This window comes from Tachysurus fulvidraco, chromosome 2 (genome assembly GCF_022655615.1).
Source record: "Tachysurus fulvidraco isolate hzauxx_2018 chromosome 2, HZAU_PFXX_2.0, whole genome shotgun sequence".
Lineage (NCBI taxonomy): Eukaryota > Metazoa > Chordata > Actinopteri > Siluriformes > Bagridae > Tachysurus > Tachysurus fulvidraco.
In genome coordinates, this window is record NC_062519.1 from 25,127,788 (window position 1) to 25,146,814 (window position 19,027).

The 19,027-nt window shown below is 39.4% G+C and overlaps 2 protein-coding genes across 2 annotated transcripts; one reads left to right on the forward strand and one right to left on the reverse strand.

Annotated features, from left to right (window-relative positions):
- Positions 1–102: 102 nt before the first annotated feature.
- nwd1 (NACHT and WD repeat domain containing 1) lies at positions 103–14,046 on the forward strand. The gene is made up of 19 exons (XM_027169997.2): positions 103–1,750; positions 2,158–2,243; positions 3,030–3,146; positions 3,242–3,596; positions 3,687–4,944; positions 5,023–5,226; positions 5,333–5,492; positions 5,576–5,693; positions 5,773–5,937; positions 7,297–7,494; positions 7,692–7,814; positions 7,894–8,096; positions 8,224–8,484; positions 9,250–9,340; positions 9,478–9,626; positions 9,790–10,063; positions 12,073–12,626; positions 12,738–12,843; positions 13,553–14,046. Exons 1-19 carry the CDS (start codon positions 1,633–1,635, stop codon positions 13,855–13,857), a joined length of 4,845 nt encoding a protein of 1,614 aa, XP_027025798.2. The 5' UTR covers positions 103–1,632; the 3' UTR covers positions 13,858–14,046.
- On the reverse strand, positions 13,962–18,201 carry zgc:113223 (uncharacterized protein LOC541424 homolog). The gene is made up of 8 exons (XM_027169995.2): positions 18,028–18,201; positions 17,795–17,852; positions 17,587–17,711; positions 16,478–16,552; positions 16,298–16,393; positions 16,013–16,141; positions 14,763–14,924; positions 13,962–14,336 (listed from the first exon to the last, which is right to left on the reverse strand). Exons 1-8 carry the CDS (start codon positions 18,082–18,084, stop codon positions 14,244–14,246), a joined length of 795 nt encoding a protein of 264 aa, XP_027025796.2. The 5' UTR covers positions 18,085–18,201; the 3' UTR covers positions 13,962–14,243.
- Between the last annotated feature and the right edge of the window lie 826 nt (positions 18,202–19,027).

Genomic DNA, 19,027 nt, shown 5'->3' on the forward strand with positions numbered 1-19,027 from the left:
TGGGATTCGATGTGTTTTCATTCAGGGTGCCATGATGTAATTATTAAAGCAAATCTCAATATATTTTAAACACAATTGCATATCGTTCGGAGTTTTCACCACCAGTGAAGTTCTGCACATGACATTGGGCACAGTGGCTTAGTGGCTGCATATTTCCTTGTGCCTCTGGGATTGGGGGTCTGATTCCTGCCTCTGTTCTGTGTACCCATGCCTCAGGGATACCTCTGGGTACTCCACTTTCCCCCAATCCAAAAGCATGTATTGTAGGTTGATTGGCAGCTCTAAAAGGTGAGTGGGTGAGTGTGCATTTGGGCCCTATGGTGGGTTGGCACCCCATCCATGGTGCACCAAATCCGCTGGGATAGACTCAAGGCAGCCTGTGATCCTGTGTAGAATAAACAGTACAGTAAATATCTGAAAGTTTTTCATCAGTAGCTTCCTTTGTATTGGAAAAATATTTAAGGGTATTTGAGGCATTACAGTTCACATCATATTATAACTGTTTAATTACTTTAAGAACAATAACGTACATGCGTGCATTGAAAAAGTGCAAAGTCAAACAAAATACAATTACCATCTAAACAAGCTGAAATCGTGTTAAGTATAAATTGCAACTGACGCTGATGTCATTATAACGGTCTGTTGATCTAACAACAAAATGTTTCAAAAGATTTCACTATAGTTGTGTCAAATTTGTGCAATAAAATTTCATACTCAATTTTTTTAACTTGCTATACAAAGCCCTCGAAAACAAACCGAAGTCTCTTGACTGCTTCCCTCGGGATTACAACCTTCTTTGAGTGGGAAACAAACATTGCACATGGTACATGGTCACAGTTAATTGAAGCAATGGGTGTGTTGGTGCATGATGGAGCAGATGGGTGCTTCCTTGATATTTTTTCTTTTGCAGTTAAAGTAATTCCATGGTTAAAGTAAGTCAATGGATTCAATGGTGTGTTATTGGGAAACTGACCAGCGGCGTTTCTCAGGAACTTTAGTGAAAAGATGATTGTTCATTGGTACAGTATAGACCTTTTCGATTAGATTCTTTACTTGTTATAAATGAGTTTAACATTTTTAAAACGTAATTACTTCAAATTAATGTTGCACAGGTGTAAAAGGAAATGGCCGAATGACGTTAGGGCAATGCAATTTGTACACTCACACTCAATAATTCTTTAGCACCAAATTATTTTGTAAGACACTGTCTGCATTGTAAGTGCAACAGTTTGTGCTAAATTGATGTTTAGCAAATCTAAGCTACAGCAGGTAATTATGTGTGAACACCAGCTGCTAACTATCCCCTGTGTGCCATCACCAAGCAAGTGAGACGTGGAAAACAAAGGTTCCTCCTGGCATACCTGATCTCTGTGGATGAAATGACGAAGAGCACAAACACTAGTTGATGAGCAGTACTCATCAGACTGTAATCCAGGTTGCTTGGATTTTCCCTACACGAGGGAACGGAGCTTAACATTTGGACAAGTGCTGCTTTAAATTTAGGTCTCAGGGTTAGACATGCTACAGCAGTGTTGGGACTCACTCAAGACTCGATTGATGTAGTGCAGTCTTGCTATAAGCAACTCATGGACTAAAGTTGGAAGAAGAAGTTTGTAGGGTGTGCAGTGGAGGATGGACGTGATGGAGCTGAGGGAGGCTCTGGGAGTCGAGGCGCTGCGTGGACTCGACACAGACCGTCTGGAGCCTTCATCCAACGTGGTGCGAGTGTTCCTCAGCTCAACGATCTCAGGTTTGGGGTTCTGTGGTGAGATCCTGTGTTAAACAGTGGCTGGGAATTTTATAAAATTACCTGTAAAAGCTTATTTCTTACCTGCTAAATTTCTTTTGTGTTGTTGAACTCATTTTTACTATCGAAATGCATACTACACTATATAAAGAAATAAATAAGTAATTAATTAACTGCATTTTTTTTTTAAAGTATCGTTCTTTTGAAACTTTTTCAACTGGTAATTTACCATACAATATGTGTGTTATGCCTGTAGATCACAGTCATCAACGGAAGAAGATTTTAGTTTTCATTATAGAGCATGGCTTTAAGTCCACTCTTTCAATAAAAAAAAAAGTCGTCAAAGTCAATTTTCATTTGTTATCGTGCTTTACTCTGATTTATGTGAATATTACGCTTCTTTTCCTCAGATCTGAACACCGAACGAAATGCCTTTTGGGAAAAAGCCTATCCTGAGCTACAACGTTACTGTCACAGTCTTGGCTTGATCTTTGAGGTTTGTACTGAAAATTGAGTGATCTGATGTATGGTGATGTTAGAACATTGCAGGTTTTCCAATGGAAACTATGAACCTATTGTAAACTTGTCTTAAAAGGTAAGAAGATCAAATAAATTACAATACCAGAATCTTCCTGGTGATTTTCCTTGTGACTTTCTGAATATAAAAATTAACACGATTTAATGACTTAAAAAGATCTGACCTTTTGTTCAAACTTGATTGATATCTAAAATTTGCAAACTGAACATTTCCTTTATTTGTTTTAAAATGTTTAGTATTTTATAACTTTTGGTCTTTTCCAGTTAATAATAATAATAATAATAATAATAATAATAATAATAAGATTTTCAGTATGGCCTCAGATTTTTGGACCACCTTGTATGTTGTATTGTCCTTCTTGATTAATGTAATATAAAGAGTAGTTTTATTTGTCTTGTGGGGAAGTCGTGGCCTAATGGTTAGAGAGTCTGACTCCTAACCCTAAGGTTGTGGGTTTGAGTCTCGGGCCGGCCACGACTGAGGTGCCCTTAAGCAAGGCACCGAACCCCCCAACTGCTCCCTGGGCGCCACAGCATAAATGGCTGCCCACTGCTCCGGGTGTGTGTTCGCGGTGTGCGTGTGCATTTTGGATGGGTTAAACACAGAGAACAAATTCTGAGTATGGGTCACCGTATGTCACGTCACTTTCACTTTCGTCATGTCTTTGCAACTTGAAATATCATGAAATTTAATTCCTCAGTCTGCTATTTTTACTGTCTGAATGTTTGTTTCAAAATCCACTAGGTTGTAGATTTCCGGTGGGGTTTGTGTGATGCGATGACCGTTGATCACCTAACAACGGAGCTGTGTCTTCAGGAGATACAATCGTGTCAGAAAGTGTCATCTGGACCTAGTTATATTGTAAGTTTGATAATTCACCTGTATCTTTCCATGTAAATTTCTGGCTTCTAGTTACCAAGCAGCTGAATTGCTGTTTGTTTGTTTTCTAATCTCAGGCTTTGGTTGGCAGTCAGTATGGACAGAGACCCATTCCACGCGTCATATCAGAGACTGAGTTTGAGTTACTGCTCTCCAAACTTTCCCAGGACCAAGAAGGCTTAACAATACTTAAGAAATGGTTTGTCAAAGACAATAACTCTGTACCTGCTAAATATGTCCTTCAGCCAATCACCACACATTATCATCATTATAATAATACAGCACCTGAGGCTAGACCACAGCATGATGCTGACATTTTGTCTTGGAATCTCACTGAAGCTCGGTTAGTGCAGCTGTTATGTAGTGCGGCGCTGCAAGCCGAGCAGAACGGAGACTTCGGTGCAGAGCAGAAGCACAAATTCTTCAAGTCACGTGAGAAAAGGTTTTGTCAGTTATAAGCAACACTAACGCTCATGTTAGTCGCAATACATTTAAATGATTTTGCTTTTGCTATGTCCACAGTGACCGAATGGGAGATGGACCAGAGTTTTCTTTCAACTCAAGAGCAGGGCAAAGATTCTCCTGTCATCTTTGTCAAAGAACTACCTCATTTGAAGAAAAGCGAAAGCCATAAGCATACAAAGTTTTTGGATGTCACAGCTGATGGGCTCCTAGACACTGAAGCTCAAGAACTTTTGAGCAATCTCAAACAGCGTATCACCAGTGCCGGTTCGAGTCACTTCACCTTAGAGCTTAGTAAAAATGCTATGGAAGTGAATCGTAAGGAACACAAGGAGTATCTGGAGGTATTCTGTAAACAGATTGTATGTCAGATAAAAGAAAGAATTGTCAAGCAATCTGCTTTACCAATAAATCCACAGTGGCTGTGGATTCAACAGGAGCTTTTTCATCATGCAAAGCTAAGTAAAGACAAGTGTGCTATTTTTACTGGTAGAGATGGTCTACTGACAAAGCTCTGCCTAACGATGTGGGAGTCGACAAACACACACCATTCACCTCTTGTCATCTGTGGGCTTCCAGGAATTGGTAAGACTACTTTGCTTTGTAAACTGGCTCAGGAGATGCGTACTGTCCTAGATCCACAAGCTGTGGTTGTTCTCCGGCTGCTTGGAACATCTCCCATCAGCACAGATGTAGACTCTGTCTTAAAGGGAATTTGCTTGCAGGTTTGTGGAGCTTTGGGACTGGCAACTCCCAGACCACAGATTGCAAACACACATGAGAAATTGGTGAGGTTCTTCCATGCCATGCTACAGAAAGTGTCTGAAGATGGAGAAACATTAGTTCTCATTTTGGACTCCTTGGATAACCTATCCCGGGCTAATAATGCTCATAAACTGTGCTGGATACCTAAAGAGATTCCTCCTAATGTACATTTAATAGTCTCTACACAGTACGACGGCTTTCCCATGAAGAGATTGAAAGCTCTAGTTAGTAATCATAAATGTTTCTTTGATGTAGAACCATTGGATTGTGATCAAGTGCAGGACATCATTAACACCTGTGTAGGCGTTGCTGGAAGAAGACTTACATCTGAGCAAACAGAACAAATCCATAGCAGCTTCCAAAAAAGCGGAAGTCTTTTGCATCTGAAGCTAATGGTGGACATGGCAAAGCAGTGGACATCCTACACCTCCATATCTGATATTCACCTTGGCAGCTCGGTGCAGGAAGTAATCTCATTGTTTCTTCAGACACTGGAAAAAAAACATGGTGAGAAGCTTGTCTGTCATGCTCTGGGCTATATCACCTCATCAAGGTTAGTTATTAACAAAATTAGAATGCTTTTCAGTAGCTTTTGGTAAAATCTTTGATAAATAAAACAATGTATTTACAGATGTGGCTTGTCGGAAGCAGAGCTACGTGGTATCTTGTCTGTAGATAATGATGTCCTGGCAGAAGTCTACCGGAACCGGCTTCCCCCGAGCCACACGCTCATATGCTTTCCTCCTCTTCTTTGGGCACGTCTCAGACATGACCTAAAAGATCACCTAGTGGAACGTTGGGAAAATGGCATTATCGTGTTAGAGTTCTCAACAAGGTACGGTGTCATTTCAATTTGGTTATAACTTCCCAGATGAAGTTAACCTGTGATTTCATTGTGAAAGTCATAAAACGGAAAGTATACTAAATGCCATCTTCTATAGACAGTTTACTGACGTTGTGAAGGCAAAGTATCTTTCTGTGGAGCACCGAGTTCAAATACACAGCGTTCTCAGTGAATACTTCTCAGGTCAGTGGAGCCAGGGCCAGCTCAAACCCATACTTCTGTCATCACTGAGTACTCAACTGAATGCTGACAGAAAGGTACTCATCATTGCATTATAAGTTCTTGTGAAGCATGCTAATAAAAAATGCATTAAAGACAGTCAGCTCTTTGTTTCTTCAAGGTGCCCCATCAGCCCCTATGGTACGCTAAAGGAGTTGCCAATCTCAGAATGCTGCACGAACTGCCGTATCATCTTATACACGCAGGCAAATGGGAGGAACTGCGTGACTCGCTGCTAGGTTGGCCCTTGTCACAACTTACATTTATGTCATAAGTCATAATTATATATGTATTACTTATCTGTCATATGTGTTGCAGGCAATTTGGACTGGTTGCATTGTAAGATCGTCAGCTGCGGTGTGGCCAGTGTAATTCAGGACCTGTCACTTTGTGTTGACGTCATAGACTGTCCTGAAATCCAGCTGCTCAGGGACTGCTTTATACTTCTGAAGCCTACCTTAGATTTCATTGATGGACACACAGGTGAGTACTGATCTGGTTTGTAGTGACGCTTTTGTTAATGGAATGGGATGTGGTAGCTCGGTGGTTAAGGTGTTGGGCTACTGATCGGAAGGTCATGGGTTCAAATCCCGGGTCCACCAAGCTGCCACTGCTGGGCCCCTGAGCAAGGCCCTTAACCCTTTGTTGCTCAGTTGAAAGTCAATCTGGATAAGGGTGTCTACTAAATGCCATAAATGTGATAATATAGAAAATATGGCGATGTGATGCAAACGTTAAGCTAATAATTCACTTCTATTTTATTTGTATAGCATTGTTAGCTAAGTAAATTGTCACAAAGCAGATTTAGAAATGCAGGATACAAATTGTGCATTTTAAATATAAATTTATCCCTAATGAGCAAAACAGAGTCAATGGAAATGTAATACTCCTTGAGATGATACTAGAAAGAAACCTTGAGACTCAAAAGGGGACCCATCCTCATCTGGGTGACACGGGATAGTTCGATTATATGGCCAAAAACTGCAGTTATGTAACCAGAAAATACGATCTACAGTAGTTTTAACATAAAGTCTATCTTGCTGAAGTTATTAATTGTTCACTGATGGAGATGAGATCTGTAGTAATTGCAGTCCAAAGCCATTTTCACGGTTTCCTCCACAGTGAACACATGTAAGTCCAGGCTGTCCAAGATACTTGAGAAATATCTTGAAAATTCTTAGTAAGTATTAACCTGATAATAATGAATGTGAATAGATTTCAATTTCAAATTCAAATTCATTTGTATAGCGCTTTTAACAATGGACATTGTCTCAAAGCAGCCTTACAGAACAAAAGAAACACAATACATAATTGGGACACATCTATACCATCTTTAGAACGAATTTTTGGTACTCGCTGGTGCCGATACCGGTACCTTTTGTGAATAACTTATTTAGCGTTAAGCCTTCAGGGCATTTATAGAACATTTTATTCAGCTTTGTTTATGTTGGTTGGTGTTCTGTGCTACTAGCTGTGAAGTCCTGATACTGATTTTAATGTTAAAACATTTAGCATGTATGTGACTGACCTAAAGTCTGGTGTAGACCTGAACTGAACCTAACTGAGTCTAAATGCTCAGTGCTAACAGAAGTGAAGTTCTCTTATATGTGACAGTTTCTCAGCACCCTCATTGCTTGCTCCATACTGTTCATTTTAATAACCAAGCTCAATGGTCTGCATGGTCATGGTCTCTTTTAGAGATATTATTTAGATGCATAAGATATTACTCAGTGTTTACATCAGTGTGGCAAAGTAAACTGGTATATCCAAAAGTATAAGTAAATGAGCATACTAAAAGATTGATACTAATTTCGAAACTAACCTGAAATGGTCTTTTTAAAGACTCATCACTTCTATTCACTGAGATTACTGCCAGACTTCAGGCTCTGGCTCCTCTGTACCCTTCGCTGATTGGACGCTTATGCACTCAGTGCAACGATTGGTTTGCGACCTGTGCAGATCCTGTGCTTGTGCCCAAGAGTAGCTTCTTACAACCTCCTGGAGGGCCTTTAATATACACTCTCAGTGGTTCTGCACAAGGTATGTACCATACAGTACCTTTTGTTGGGTTTGATTGATATATTTGCTAGGCACTCTAGGATCTTAATTACTTCTGTAACTATAATCACTGGCTTAACATGATTCTTAGGACTGACAGAAATGACGATTGTCAGTATAATTGCTAACTCATTGCCTACACCACTCTGATTGCTGTCTTTTCTCTCTCTTTTCTAAAGGAATTACTGTAGTAGACCTTTATATGGAGAGAGAGTTACTGATAGCAGGTTCAGTGGATGGAGAGTTGATTGCATGGGATCTAAAGTGTCTTGAGATGCTGTACGCATTAGAAGGACACAAAGGTTAGTTCACTCTCATGCTGTGACCTAAAACAAGTACAAATATGACCATATGTGGTTATTATACACTTTCTCTGTACAGGTGCAGTGCAGTCAGTGAAGATTTTAAGTAAAGGTGATCACTGCTTGTCCACTGGTCTTGATGGGTCTCTAAAGAAATGGAGTCTCCTCACTGGGAAACAGCTCTTCTGTATTCCTGCTGTAGTCTCAGTACAGCCTTGGCCTTCTGAACAGATCCTTGTGCTTGAGCCTAAAGCAATGGTGCTGTCCAACACACAGGGACAAGTGCGACATCTTTCCATAAAACTTTTAACCTTTTAAAACAGAGAACCCTAGTTTAGTTGATAGAATAAAATGTTATTTCTTTATTAACACATCTACTCATTCAAACTTCCGTCACTGTTGTGTCTAGGTCAAATCGTGGAATTTGAACACTGGAGAACTTCTTTATGAAGTTGATGTAAAAGGAGAATGTTCGATCCTTAGTGCACTGGGGGAGGATGTAGCAGTCATGTCCAGTGATGGCCAAGTCTGGATCATTGATTCTAACACTGGTCTAGAAAAATCCTACCATAAGCTCACTTGCCCTCAGGGTTTCACTGTATCCAGTGTGCTTTCACTACACAGACATGGAAAACTCCTCATTGCATCTCAGGAGTGCTCTTTGAATATGGTAAAATTCTAACTTAGGACTCTTTCTCACAAATTAGTTTGTTTGCCTTGTTGAATTAGAGTCACACTAAATGTTGTAATAATGTACTTCATTATTTGGCTAGAAATATGATGATGATGATGATGATGATGACGTTGACGATGATGATGATGATGATGGCAAAAATAAACAACAGTAAGGGCGAACAAAGCAAAGCAGTGTATAACACAAGTACAGAGCTGGTCTGAATAATAAGCAAATTGTTACCTGACAACTGACTTATTAACTGCTCTGTCCACAGGCAGTCATTTTCCATCTAGTTTAGTAGCACGTATCTCAAGAAATGCAATATGCAATCAAATATATGCAGTCAATACACATAATGCATTAAAGTAAAATAATAAATCAAACTTAAATATAAACAAATTAAACTTATCAACGATGCATATGATGAAAAAAATTATTCATAGCCTAGGAATAAATCCTTTGTGAGGAAAATATTTTTGGAGCTTTTTTATTTTTTTACTAAATCGGATTCTGTTAAATAAGATGCATTAAAGTATGTTTCAGACAATAAATCTCAACACTGGTTCAAAGCCCTGTTTTTAAATTATATTTTTAGCGTCCTGTCACAATTCAGCCATAGTGATTTCCAATGTGGTTTGATTTCCCAAACTGCAGCACACATGCACAATCTCCCTTACTGTAAAGTCCCTTACTTTACTCCCTTACTTTTCCCTATTGTACTTCATGCTTTGACACCTTCCTGGTGACATTTATCTTTAGGTCTCCGGCAGTAATTCACTTTGTGATGTTGAACTTCCTGCACCTGCTTCATTTATGTGCACTTCAGAAGATGAAAGTGTGCTCTTTGCAGGTATATATATATATATATATATATACATACAGTATACAGCATAATACCCTAAACACAATCTTTATTGACACTTGAGATAAAGATAAAAGAGAGAGTGTGTAGACTACTATTCTTAATCCTCATCCTCTTGTACAAAGGCTGTGAGAGAACACTGGTTGTGCTGAATGTCAATCCAGACTCGGTAAACAATTCCCAGGAGCTCCAACATGAAGCCACCGTCTTATCGGCTTTTTCATTTAGCCGAGGAAGTAAAGTCATTACTGGATCTCAGGATCAAGTCATACGGGTCAGTTTTGCGCAGATGGCACGGCTGCAATGATTTTTTTTTTAAAGGTTATCGTCACCATATTTTGTGTTTATTCTGAGCAACAAGACGGAAACAAATAAATGATAGCACTTAATGGATTATTTAAATGAAAGCTGTGTTGTTGTGCATTTGTCAAATGAAGGTTTGGGGTTTAGTCACTGGACACCTCCTCGACTCCTTCAGTGGTATGGGGTCTTCTGTCACCTTCGTGTCCTTGTACAACAATACAATCATCTCAGCTTCAACCAGGTCTGGACACCTCAAACTGTGGAAGCTAGACTATGATCCCAAACACAAAGTACAGACATGTATTCCAGGCAACTGCCCGAGGGTGGTGATATCCAAAGATGGCAACACGGTACATTTCATCAGAGAAGAGGATCGAGCCAAAGTGTTCACGTGGAACTGTTCTGAAGGTGAACCACACTGATTTTTTACATTTATAATTGTAGCAGCAATCAGTGCCATTTTCAAATAGAAGTAGCAGTCATTCAACGGCATTCATATCAGCACCAAAATACTTGATAATTCTTACCCCTGGAGACATTATTTTTATTTAATAATATAAATGTTACACAGATTATTGCAAAATTATTGATGAATAATGTATACATAATTAGCAACACTGGGCACGGTGGCTTAGTGGTTAGCACGTTTGCCTCACACCTCCAGGGTTGGGGGTTCGATTCCCGCCTCTGCCTTGTGTGTGTGGAGTTTGCATGTTCTCCCCATGCCTCGGGGGTTTCCTCCGGGTACTCCGGTTTCCTCCCCCGGTCCAAAGACATGCATGGTAGGTTGATTGGCATCTCTGGAAAATTGTCCGTAGTGTGTGAGTGTGTGTGTGCCCTGCGATGGGTTGGCACTCCGTCCAGGGTGTATCCTGCCTCGATGCCCGATGACGCCTGAGATAGGCACAGGCTCCCCGTGACCCGAGGTAGTTCGAATAAGCGGTAGAAAATGAATGAATAATTAGCAAGAGTGTAGCTATAGGCTAACCAGTATTAACATTTTATGCCATATTATTAGCCCCTTTCAACACAATTGCTACAGTAGATGTAAAATGGAGTGTTTGTAACAAGCATGTTAGTGTTTTTGAACAGCAAGTTGCACATACTTAAGGTCTGCTGATTATATGCAACTTGCTCCTGTTTGGCAGGAGTTGAAAAAGGTTGTGTCCAGGGAGTGAGGGGTCAGTAGTGCTTTTTCCTGCCTGTTTCCTGGTTCTTGTGGAGTCTAAGACATGGAGAGTGTGTAAGGGAGCACCAGACTTTTTCTGTTTTTTTACTGTTTGCTGCAATCTGTACCTGTCCTGTTTTGTGGCTCTTCCAAACCAGACAGTGATGGATGTGCACAGGACTGCAGTGTAGAACCGTACAACAGCTCCAGTAGCAGACCATACTTCAGAACATACCTCATATGTCCCTCCCATACCTCAATTGGCACAGAAAGTACATCCTCTGCTGAGCTTTTCTGAGGACGGAGTTTATGTCAGACTCCTATTTCAGGTCTTGGGATATGGTAGTTTTCAGAAACTTGAAGGTCTCTACATATGACACTGTGCAATTGGATATTGGGAGGGGGAGTAGTGTTGACGGGTTTTAAAGTACACTTCATCTTCACAGCTTTGAGCGTGTTCAGCACCAAATTGTTCTAACTGCACCGTTGTACCAGCCGTTCCACCTCCTGCAGATATGCAGACTCGTTGCCATCTTGGATGAGTCCAGTGAGTGTAGTGTCATCTGCAAACTTCAGGACTGCTGGGACCTTTATACTTTATTGGTATAAAAAGGAATTGCAGTGGGGAGAGAACACATCCCTTGGGAGCACCAGTGTATACTGGAGGAAATCTGCCCAGCTTCAGCTGCTGTTTCCTGCCTGTCAGGAAGCTGGTGATCCACTGACAGATAGCAGGGGGTACCAATATCTGTACTAGTTTGAAGGAGCACCTGTGCATTCACAGGGTTGCAGAATGTAGTGCAGCCCCATGTTGACTGCATCATTAATATCAGTAATATGTGCATCTACTTTGAACATTTTAATGACCTCTACAAGCAGAAGCAAGACAGAAGACAAACAAACTAAATCCAATCAATTAGCATTCATTTATTACCAGTGTTTCGGGTCCATTTTTCCTCATCTGCCCCCACCCTAGATAGATAAGAACGTTTTTTTTTTTATCTGTCAAGAGATCTAATGATTTGTTTTAAAAATGATGGGGCTCTCTGTGGGCTGTGGGCCTTTAGCACCTACTTATGCCACTTATGTCATATATCCCTGTGAAGGTGTATTTAAGTGTGATGAGTTTTTTGTTGTTGTTTTGTTTTGTTTTACTTTCTTTACTTTTTTTTACTGGTTTTTCCTCTCCTACAAGAACACACACAAACACGCACACACGTTAAACTGAAACTACTTTCTTGCTTCTCAGGTATGTCTTCTGATACATTGGATGCATCCGCAGAGGTGTGTTGCATGGAACTGGCACAACAGAAGCAGCTTCTCTTCTGCGGCCTCTGCACTGGTACTGTACTCATCTACCCTTTAGACTTTCCCCAAGAGACCCTGTGCCTTCCTCCTCCAGAGAACCTGCCTGCTGTGCGCAGCATGGCCATCAGTCCCAGAGAAGATAAGATTGCCGTGGCCTATGAGGACACGGTGGGCTTGTTTGAAATCACGGCAAGGTGCAGCTTCCCATGTATCGAGGGCCCAATCCATAACTATTCTCTCTCCTTACTCCACTCGTCTGTATCAGCCATGGCTTTGCTGCCTGACTGTAGACTCCTGTATGGCACTTTCGGAGGGGAGGTCGCAATCTATGACTTCAAGAGCGGCACTGCAGCAGAGCTGGATCATCATGGGTCCGCTATCACCTGCATAGCACTGAGTAATTGGGACAAACACGCTCTGGTAGGATCTGAGGACTGTGTGCAAAAGCTTTGGAATGTGAGTCCTGTGCTGCTGGACCATACCATGGAGTACAAGGTTGTAAAACAATCCCAAATGTAAATCTGTACCTGCTTTAAGAGCCCTGCAGATCCATTTGATTTACACATCCTTTGTGTATAACTGATAATGTTTGTGTTTCTTACTCAGGGTTTCTACTTCGAGGGCATTCTGTGTGCGGCTTTCTCTGTAAACGATAAGTACGTGTTCACTGGTTCTCGAGACAAAACCGTCAAAGTCTGGGACGTGTTTTCAGGTCAGTATTGTTCATTTGTTCATGTTTAGATAGGATACAGTGCATAAAGTTCAGCTGTGAATAGTGCAAGTAATCTATAAATGCACATTATAGATCATTAGAGAAGTAAAACATAAAATATATTCATGTACTGTGATATATTTGTAAGTATTAATCACCGAATGTTTTCATTAATGTACTAAAAATCTAAAATGACTTACAAATGAGACTGTATAAGTGTCTTGCTCATTATTTTGTACTGAAAGATACATTTCCGAGGTTTTCTTAACCAAAGCGTTATGGTACAATCTTTTAAAATAATAAAACGGCATATTGCTGTAAAATTGGGGCTTTAAATTTACAGCAATTCTGACCTTTTAAATGAATGAATCACTGAACTTGACAAGTGTATACCGGTCACTTCCGTGAGCTGAGTCGTCGTGTTGTGGCAGCGAAAGCCTTTGCAACTCCTAAGCATTACAGACTCAGACATGAGTAAATAGCTTGATTCATCGAGGGATGCTGAGAAATCTGACTAATCCCCCAAATATAATCCTGAGACTCGATGAACAAAAACTTTTAAATCTCGTACTTGCATCGAAAGCCGAATTAAAACAGTCAGGAGGGTGAATCAGTGAATCTTTGTGCCGTTCAGTCTCAAATAAATGTGATTTATTATAGTCTGTCCGTACACTGCAAAATTTGATTGTCACTTTATTTGTTGTTCCAGGATCTCTTTTATACATTCAGTACGTTTATGCTGCAGTCATCAAAATTACACCCAACAAGGACGGGTTTGTAGCCATTTCACAGCTTGGCTCTTTCATCAAGGAGGGCTTCCGTTGTCCAAACACACTGCCTCAAGGCTACAACCCGCTCCGTAACTTCAGAGCTCACTATCGTGTTACTTCACGGGAGAAGAGTCTAGAAGCTCCTCGCTCTGTCATTACAGGGATTCACACTTACAATCCGGCTCAGTTCAACTTCTTAAGCGTACTCAAGACAAAACAGTCCAACACGTGTGTCATTCTATGAGAAACCAGAAAGATGGGGCTTTGTTAGTGGAGCATTTTTTTTCATTTTAGTGGTCAGTAGTCTTTCATTTCTGTAAAGCAAATATCAAAGACACAAACACTGAGTATTGAAAATGTGTTTAATTGATGTTTAAAAAGCATGTTATAATCTTTTCTTTTCTTACAAAATGAACATTAATCCCAACATTCATATATTAACACTGTATGTTTCACAAGTTTAATCACAGCCTAAATATTTAATAAGCATCTTCTACTTGAAGAGAGTTCACAGTAGAGGTTCTTATATATGTCTGTGCATGCTTGTGTGTGCTATTTCAGATGTACTGCGTATATATAATGAAACGATTATACCAGGAATATGTTTAGATATTTGGCAAGAGTTCAAAATCACGTCTTCTTCGGTACGGTATTTGTGTCCTTTTGCTTTTCCTCTTGCTGGATTTGTCTGAGCTGAACAGCTGCCAATGAGATCATGCATATCTAAAAGACAATATATTTATTAGTATCAAGATTTTATTCTAATGATTTATAATAATCAGGATTTTTATGCTGTTTATTCCTAAGTAATTGTACGATACAAATCTTATATTATATAGCAGGCATCAGACTGAAAAAGCCCACGATGTTGATGTGTTTATGAATTATTTCCTGATCTGATTAAAGCAGTTGTTAGAATGACTTATTGTCCGTATACTATTTTTATACAGAGGATTACACACATGCTGCTCTTGGGCTGCGATGATAAAAGCATACAAGTCACTACAGGGTTTCCCACCGGGAACGCAGTGCCTTAGGGCATCGTACAATAGTCTTTCAGTACGTTCGTGATGTAGGTGAGTGCATGAGTCAACTTTAATACCGTTTCGGTAACATGGAAAATAAAAAATGTTGAAAGACACATCTCACCTCGAGGCAGAGCAAGCCAATGCTGATCCCTCCAACCAGCAACAGGTTCTGCTTCCCCCACTGCACTATTATCTTCAGGCAGCCGTTGATATAAATGCGTTCCTTTATGTAGGATTCATCCATTCCCTGAGTTTTGTAACCACACATGGAATTGAACACAGTCTGTAAAGAAAAACCATGCAGTACCTAATAAACACCAAACCTCAGACGTTAACAATGACACATTTTCTTAATATTGACTAGAAAAAGAACGTAGATCATTCTTTGACTTTGATGCACTGAGTAAGACTCTCACCCAAGATATCAATCCATCCAATTTCTCTACCATTTATCTTACACATGCTCAGGGGAAGTCTATCCCAAAGGAATCTAGGCTCATGGCAGGTGACTTTCTACCAACAGTAGAGCAAAGCAACATTAATCAGCATACAACATATCTATGGACTGGTGTAGGAAACCCCATACCCACAGGAGAGGGATCAAACCCTCAACCCCAGAAGCACAAAGTAAACTTGCTAACCACTAGTTGGTGCAGAATGCTACAGCAAGGCAATTGAAAGGAATGTGTAAGCATGATCATACTTCTCTTATACCAGCCTCTCTTCATCGTCTTCCAGTTTGTTTTAGGATTGATTTGAAAGTTTTAGTGTTCGTTTATAAATTCTTGAACGGTCTGTCCCCAACTTATCATTCTGACTTTATTAAACTGTATGTTCCAACAAAGTCCCTTAGGTCTGCAGATAACTTGCTCTTGGTTGTCCCTAGAGCAAGGATTAAACATTGGGGTGATCGAGCATTTGCAGTTGCTGCTCCTAAGCTCTGGAATTCATTGCCATTGTCAGTGAGGCTGGCCCCAAATTTGTCTGCCTGTGTGTGTGTGTGTGTGTGTGTGTGTGTGTGTGTGTGTGTGTGTGTGTGTGTGTGTGTGTGTGTGTGTGTGTGTGTGTGTGTGTGTGTGTGTGTGTGTGTGTGTGTGTGTGTGTGTGTGTGTGTGTGTGTGTGTGTGTGTGTGTGTGTGTGTGTGTGTGTGTGTGTGTGGTCTTTTTCTTTGTGTTGTTTTACTTTTATATGTCTAGATGTACAGCACTTTGGTCAACTTCAGTTTTGTAAATGTGCTTTAGAACTGGACTGGACCGGACTGGACCGAACCAAACCATCATGCCTGTAGTTTGCAAATATGGCCATGTGAAATATCTATTACTGATGAACTAAGATGGCTAAAAATATCTGATCTGTGTCTGGTGCATTACCTCATTCCGCTGTCGTACACAGCAGGAAAAAGGCACACCACAGGCTTCTAGACTGGGGTTATTCACAGAGCAGTTGAAATATGCATTCTGAGACCAGTCTGAGTAATAATTCACTCCACAACACAGGAACTAAAGTGGGACAAAGAAAAATGTATCAGTTATATTCCAGTACAACATGACAAATTTTATGTGCATCCTGAACACTGTACATTCGCATTACCCTCATTTATTTGATCCCAAACTCAAAGCCTTGTTCATAAACTTAAATGAATTTTTTTCTTTTACCTTTTTCTGCACAAAGTCAATTGCATTTTCTAAATCCATGTCCTCTCGATATAATACAGTGGCTTTCTTCATGAACAATTCTGTCCTCTCAAGAACCTTGGAGAGGGTTAGAGACAAACTGGTTAAAGGATCATTTAAATCGGTGGATTAGAGATTAGTCTGTTAGATTGGACTGTGTACCATGTCTGAGAAGAGAAAGCCCAGAACTGCAGCACTGATTTGCAGGAACAAGATGACTGTTAAAATTCCTAAAAACTGAAAACAAACATTTTTTTAAAAATCAAACATTAAGATTTTTTTTAATTTTTTTTTTTTTTTTTTTTAAAGTTATAAGCAGGTGAAACACTCCATAATGTCAAAGAACAGGACAAGCAATCTGGTCCATTGAAAATACACGTTTGTGAGCATTCAGGAATTCAGGATTTTTTATTTTTATTTTATTTTATTTTTTTTCCACAATTAAGCAGAAGTCACTAAAACCTAAACACACACTACACCGAACAAGTATTCAAGAGCATATTAACTGTGTCAGATGCACTTAGACAACGCCCTACATATACACATCTAGTCCAATACTGCCACCTGCTGGCAAAGTCGTGTAACCTACAGAATTTTGTACAATGGCATCAAAATGATCTATATTTAATTCTTCAGTATTAAAAGCATGAAGATTTTTATGCTCAATGTATGTGAGAAGATTAGAGGTGTAACCCAATGACAAACATCAGTTCCTGTATTTAATTCTATTAGTAATTACTATTATGTAATTAGTTCTATTGTGAAAATATCTGAAAATATATATAAATTACAGCATAAGTTAAACCACAGAAACCCTGACCAGGCAGTTACTACAGATGAATAAATGAAAGCACTGCCTACGTTCCTATGTATGGTCTTTTTTGTTTCCAATATGTGTGCTGTGTGCTCAACAATAGTCTCATCCTGTTGCCTGGAAAACCTTTCCAGTGAGCTTTCCATTCAGTGCTTGCATTTCCGAGCAATGTATTTGTATTCGGGTTATATCCCTAGACAGAAACTCCTGAACTACTGAACCATTAAAGTTCACATATTGTATACGAAGACACAGCTAAACTCACAATCAAAGAACCAAAAGAGTACCAAAAAAAACCCACCACAAAGATTTTCTATTTGATGATAGTATATTTAATAAGTGCCTATAAATTCTTTCAAATATGTCAAAATGAAATACATGAATTGAAATTCAATACATAATAAAAAAACATGTGCAGTACATTGCTAATCGATCAAGTATATTACAACCTTATTACCATTTTCAGCAGTATGGCACTATCTCGCAGTGCTCCGAAACACCCAAAGAATGTTATGATGAATGTAAGGGATCCTACAGAGATCAACAGGAGAGCCGGATCTGTTGCCAAAGTATCCACGACATCTGTAAAAGATGCTATTTTCTGTAAGCTTAAATGCAACAATACCAAATATTCATAGCAGGTTGAGTAAAATGAAATTCAGTACCGTTTTCCTTGGCTACTTTAGCATAGATGCCAACAGCAACCATAACCCAACTGGCAACCTTGAAGAAAAACTTTGTTTTATTTTACTTAAAATGTCTAGAACATTTTTTTTAGTCGAACTATTAGATAGAACACCCAATATCTCATTATTGCTCTTGCTTTCATGACAATTCTGTGAAAGAATTCTGCCCACTGAATATATAACACACCACAGATATTATAATTATTACTTACCCAGAATAGGTAGCAGCATATGAACAAAATGTACTTAGAAGCTTTGCAAGCTGCCATTACTGATAATTACATTTGTCTTCTGGTATTTTTAAAAGAAAAGAAAAGAAAAAGACATTTGTGCATAGCGTAACATACTGTAGCTCTTGAGTTCCTTGTTTTTTCACAACAGGCATGTAATGACTTGTTCCAAATAGCTGGCTGGCTTCATAAATCCACCTGTAACCTGAGCTGTACTTCACTCTCATAAATATTTTTTCCACATGAATAAAATATCGCCTTTCAAAATAAGCTGATATGATTAGCAAAATTACAGGTTTACACATTTATGCAAAGCTTACATGAAATACAGAAGTGTGGACCTACATACACTGCAATCCCACAGCAGACTACATACTGATTCTTTCTGTTCCATTTTGTCCACTCCTGCTCAGGTGGGTCCTGGTCCTATCTACAGTACTTGTGGGATTTATCTTCATTCATAATCACTCCAGATGCTTTAAAATGCTGGATGCTTCCTCTGTGAATTATGTTAGAAAACCACTGGAAGCACTGATGCAAAGAATCGCCATAAATAAATATTCCAGTAACAAAAGTAGAACAAAGCTTTGTGATTAGAACAGTGGGCAAAAAAACATGCAATAGTTAAATAGTAAATAGCTACTGACAGATTTTCCAACATTCTAAATAATTGCGTGATGCCAACACTTTCTATACAGACTACTAGCTAATGTTACCTTCATTAGAAAGTCACGACCAAGTTGGTTTGAAGAAAATAGAGTGTACGAAGTACCAAGGACTAACTTGAACTCTTACACAATTCCTTGTAGATAATAAATAATAAATGAATCGCCTCAATCATGTTGATTCAAATGAGAGGACCACCCAAAAAAATTAAGCCATCATCTTTAGTGTGAACTGAACATGTAACTAAAATATTTGCAGGAATTAGGAGCAAATTTTCAAGTTAAAATAATCAAATTGATTTATGTGGTTTATGATT

Bases quoted from the DNA above. Each gene is read 5' to 3' on its own strand.
- nwd1 (XM_027169997.2), top strand. From the start codon at position 1,633: ATGGACGTGATGGAGCTGAGGGAGGCTCTGGGAGTCGAGGCGCTGCGT. The intron at 5,694-5,772 runs GTTGGCCCTTGT...TATGTGTTGCAG, and splicing joins ACTGCGTGACTCGCTGCTAG to GCAATTTGGACTGGTTGCAT. The intron at 7,495-7,691 runs GTATGTACCATA...TCTTTTCTAAAG, and splicing joins TCTCAGTGGTTCTGCACAAG to GAATTACTGTAGTAGACCTT.
- zgc:113223 (XM_027169995.2), bottom strand. From the start codon at position 18,084: ATGGCAGCTTGCAAAGCTTCTAAGTACATTTTGTTCATATGCTGCTAC. The intron at 16,394-16,477 runs GTACACAGTCCA...ACCCTCTCCAAG, and splicing joins GCTTTCTCTTCTCAGACATG to GTTCTTGAGAGGACAGAATT. The intron at 14,925-16,012 runs GTAATGCACCAG...TTTTCTTTACAG, and splicing joins GTGTACGACAGCGGAATGAG to ACTGTGTTCAATTCCATGTG.